The 4,295-nt window shown below is 39.3% G+C and overlaps 1 protein-coding gene across 1 annotated transcript; it reads right to left on the reverse strand.

Moving 5' to 3' along the window:
• Window positions 1–202: 202 nt before the first annotated feature.
• Window positions 203–3,012, reverse strand: LOC140235178 (uncharacterized). The gene is made up of 4 exons (XM_072315214.1): window positions 2,853–3,012; window positions 2,516–2,639; window positions 1,879–2,067; window positions 203–1,367 (listed from the first exon to the last, which is right to left on the reverse strand). Exons 1-4 carry the CDS (start codon window positions 2,889–2,891, stop codon window positions 1,042–1,044), a joined length of 678 nt encoding a protein of 225 aa, XP_072171315.1. The 5' UTR covers window positions 2,892–3,012; the 3' UTR covers window positions 203–1,041.
• Between the last annotated feature and the right edge of the window lie 1,283 nt (window positions 3,013–4,295).

Here is a 4,295-nt window from a genome sequence, read left to right on the forward strand (position 1 = left end):
GAAGTAACATCTTTCAATAATTTGATATCGTCAGTCAATACTACGGTGTGTGGCTCCCGTATTCAGAATACACATCTGCAGCCGCATTATCACAATGAATTCTTATCAAATTGATGATCATACAAGGACATAATCTGCAATCTTTCTGAAGGAATGTGTGACAAGCCCCGCCCCGCTTATCACTGTGATGGACAACCTTGTATCTTTCCATCTCCAATTTATAGTGAGGTTGTGATAAACCCTCTCAAAATGTTAAGATCATTTTTGACCATTGATCAGAATAAACCTTTTTGTTGGTTTGCGTGACTGCATTTATTCCTATCATTTATTATTATTCCTTGGAATAACTGAGATGCAAAATAATTTCTTCAAATTATATTGAGCGATCCCGATTTAAACCCCGGTAAACTAAGATCATTTGCAGATGACATCAAGTAGGTTTGTAGATGTCTCAGTTTAAGCGCTTGTAAGAGCTTTTTGGATATAAATCCGTTTTCATTCCCTTCGCTTGCATTCATGGTTTTCGTAAGTAACTGTTTGAGAACGGGATTAGTATGTTAGGAGAAAATGCAGAAATATATACAAAGTACCTACCTCTTCACTGCAGCCACAAATGATTTACAAACTTTGCTTAAATGAAACTTTTAGTATATTTGCATATTTAAGAATGGAGTCCATTTTATTCTTTTGTTTGTTGGTCGATGTGTTTGGTTCGTTTTGCCTAGTTGGGCTTTAAACCTTTGAGTCAGCTTGGGTTACCTTATCATGCACAAACTTGTGTAAGAATAGACTAATGATTTCAATCGCCGATTCAAATCTGGATAATGTCACCAAATGAACATGAAATGGTTTATAGTCATACTTTTTCCGGATTTCTGTAACTTTGCTGCGTTACAACTGCATATCAACGCACTCGACAACTGAGGACATTTCTATTTATAATCATATCTAGCACGAGAATCTTCTAATAATTTGTTATCATCAGTTTATAGAATGGTTGAAAGCAAAGTCTGAAAATCATTACATGGACTGCAGTGTGGCTTACTTCATCATCATCCTCAGCTCGTCGACAACAGCATCGATGGCAGGCCGATAGACGGGCGTGGAACTCCGGCAGGCGTCCCCGATGTCGGTCAGTTCTTTGTCGCCACTGGACATCCCCATGGCCCACAAGAGTCGGCCGAGTTGGAAGACGTCGCTGTGGACGCTCTTGGGCTGGTCGTGGAGGGCAACCTCTGGCGCGATGTGTCGATAGATCTCGCCTCGACGGTACCTGTCTTTCACGTGGTCGCAGAATCGGGTGAAGTTCTGGTCGCTCCTAGAGGTTACCAGACCGAAGTCGATGATCTTGGCCCGCCATCGATGACCTGGGGAGAATCAGAAAGAACTGTCTTCAGAACTAATCAGAAGGCACAAGCACCCGGTGAAGTCTGAAGCCTGATAAAACAGATATCAAACTTTTTTCCAGCTACATTAGAGACAGCATTTCGTCTTTCCTCTACATTGCTCTTCATTCGTGCAAAGGTTGTGAATTTTCCAAGCAAAGCAATTCGGCAGATACAGAAGTTTCAAAAGATTACACGCCTCCACTTATTTTTATTTATTAATTTTTTTTTAAAATCTATTATTTATTTATTATTACTTTCTTCTTTTTTTTTTGCAGACTGAAGAGCATTCCAAAGTTTTGCAATTTTCTGTTTCGAACCAATTTTAAGAATAATGATGGCAGTAATAATGGTATTGCTTAACGATCTCTCTGTCGGAAAATAATTTCTATGGTCACATCTACGAATAAATGACCGAATAAAACTTGTTCTACTCTGGAAAAAAAAAATGAAAAAAGAAGAAGAAGAAGAAGAAGAAAGAAAGGTGACTAACCTGTGGGTGGCATGTAGAGCAAGGCGTTGTCTCCCTTCAGGTCATTCATTAAGTATCCCTTATTATGAATGACCTGAACTCCACATGCCAGATCAAGGGCAATCTGTAGCCAATCGGCATGATGAACTGCTGGCACATGACCAGCAATTGCCTTCCCGACGGTAAACGTCTTGCCGGTTTTGGGGTCTCCTGTATAACAGACAAGGTACAGCAATGAATAAGAAAAAGTTGGCGGCCCCATGAACAAAAATATGTTTTACACTGCTTGTTGATTGCAGCAATTACCAACCATTTTTTTTCTCGTCTTTAATACGGGGGAATTGCTGTCATAAATGCCACCAGTACAACTAAAACAAGTGTAAGACAAGACTCAGACAAGGAGAATAAATTTCATATTCATTAACTCCAAATTTCATGAATATTTGTACACAAAAGGAATTAAAAACTATTTTTGGAGTGAATGGAGGGATGAATGAATGAATGAATGAATGAATGGAGGGATGAGTGGATGATAGAGTAAAGACTCAGCGAGAAGTATGAGTGAACGGCCAAAAATGACAATAATAAACCCGGAACTGTTTGGTATATAAGTACACATATGCATTAAGAGAGTAAGAACCTGCAAAGGTTTATTTACCAACAAATTCCATCGCCAGACCCACACATCCCACTCTGACCTCGAGGCAGCCAAGATACTGGGGAAAGAACTCCTCTCGACCGAACAAGTCCAGCAGAGAGGCTTCCTTAGCGATCTTCTGCACCTGATATACAAGGACAATTTGCAAACTTATTACCATAATGTCGCACAAAGAATCTAAGTCTGTCACACTTTAAAGGACATATTATATTCGTAAACTTTTATTGAGCAATGTGTTTATTTGTATGTGCTGTTCCTGCATAGTAAATGTGTATATCAACTTTTTTTTTTCAAGATTTCGACAAAAACTTATAACACTGAAGGGAGTGCTGGTTACCTTGGCCTTCATTGCCCGGGGACAGTCGGGTAGGATCATGGTCTTCAAGGCAATGGGTGTGCCGGAGGAGCGGTGGCGATGTAAGTACACGGTGCCGTAGCACCCGCTCCCCAAGATGGTCGGACCGCCCGAGACGGTGAATGGCTTCAGATCGGCCAGGTCCCACACGTATGTCGAAGGTAAGGATGATGATGATGATGATGATGATGATGATGTAGCACCGTTTCCCCTGGCAACGGCTCCACTTACTGCAACTTGCAGAGATGGTTCAGAAGGAGATCTAAAGAAAACAAGGAGAAAACGTAGGCTAGTTTTTGTATTCAGTCGTTAATTTCGGATTTTCTTCGAAGATTCTATAGTTCTGCTTTATTACCATTTGAACGAAGGTTATGAAATGTTTCGGTAATTTGCAATTCATTTCTTTCCAGGTACTAAGTATTGTTTACTATACGTCGACATCGTCATTGATCGTATACTACTAGAAAGACTGATGTTGACTGTAATAATTAAACACTTATTGTCGAAAGACAACTCATCCTAAGTATTACATTCGTGTGTGTATGTGTGTGTGTATAAACACTTTCAACCTTTCTCAATCTGTAGTTGCTAGTGGAGTGTGTGGTCGTAGAGTTTGTTCATTTCCGTTTAGTAGGCGTAATGTTTGACTGATGCCTCACATGAAACAGTTTGAAAAAAAGTTAAGTTATTGAAACGTATCCTGATTCTCATTTGATAACTATTCATTGACAGAAATATTCAAGGTGCTCTGTGTGTGTGTGTGTGTGTGTATGTGTGTGTGTGTGTGTGTGTGTGTGTGTGTGTGTCCTTACAGAGAGGATTCGGTCTTTGATGTATGGAACCGCCAGACGATGGGGAAACCAGGGGGACTTGGTGAGGATGTAGACGAGGAGGAGGTGGAGGAGGAGGTAGACGAAGAGTTAAGAAGGGTGCTGGACTGAGATGTTTGAGTGGTTTGAGATGACCTGATAGTTTAAGAAATGTGTTTACAGATACAGAAATAAGTTTTGATTGCTCAAAATTTTGATGAATTGTTTTCAAAAATGAATGTTTGTGCTGTTAGATCTCTCTAGAACCATTTTCTGCAATTGTACAAAATAGTTTTATGTGCTTGTCTGTAAAAAAAAAAAAAAAGGTAATAGTTGTAATGAAGAAAAAGAAAATCATATCAATAGATAGAAAAAAAAGAGGCGATTGAACGCCTTCAGATATTGGGAAAACATAAATCTACCTACACTAATAGATATATAGATAGATACACTAATAGATAAATACAAAAATAAATACAACATATTTAGTTTGTATTCGAGCAAATGAAATTTAGAATAAGATAGGGTCGAAGGTGTGCAAAGAATCATTATAAAAGTAGAACATGTTTCTCACCATTTAGGCAGAGCAGAAGCGTCCACGAAACCACGAGACGCG

The sequence above is a fragment of the Diadema setosum genome, chromosome 11 (genome assembly GCF_964275005.1).
Source record: "Diadema setosum chromosome 11, eeDiaSeto1, whole genome shotgun sequence".
In the NCBI taxonomy this organism is placed as follows: Eukaryota; Metazoa; Echinodermata; class Echinoidea; order Diadematoida; family Diadematidae; genus Diadema; species Diadema setosum.

What these genes read in the sequence shown, in the direction of transcription:
- LOC140235178 (XM_072315214.1), bottom strand. Translation starts at nt 2,891, where the DNA reads ATGATCCTACCCGACTGTCCCCGGGCAATGAAGGCCAAG. An exon ending in CCCGGGCAATGAAGGCCAAG is followed by an intron (nt 2,640 to 2,852) that starts GTAACCAGCACT and finishes CTTGTATATCAG; the next exon opens with GTGCAGAAGATCGCTAAGGA. An exon ending in TCTGGCGATGGAATTTGTTG is followed by an intron (nt 2,068 to 2,515) that starts GTAAATAAACCT and finishes TCTGTTATACAG; the next exon opens with GAGACCCCAAAACCGGCAAG.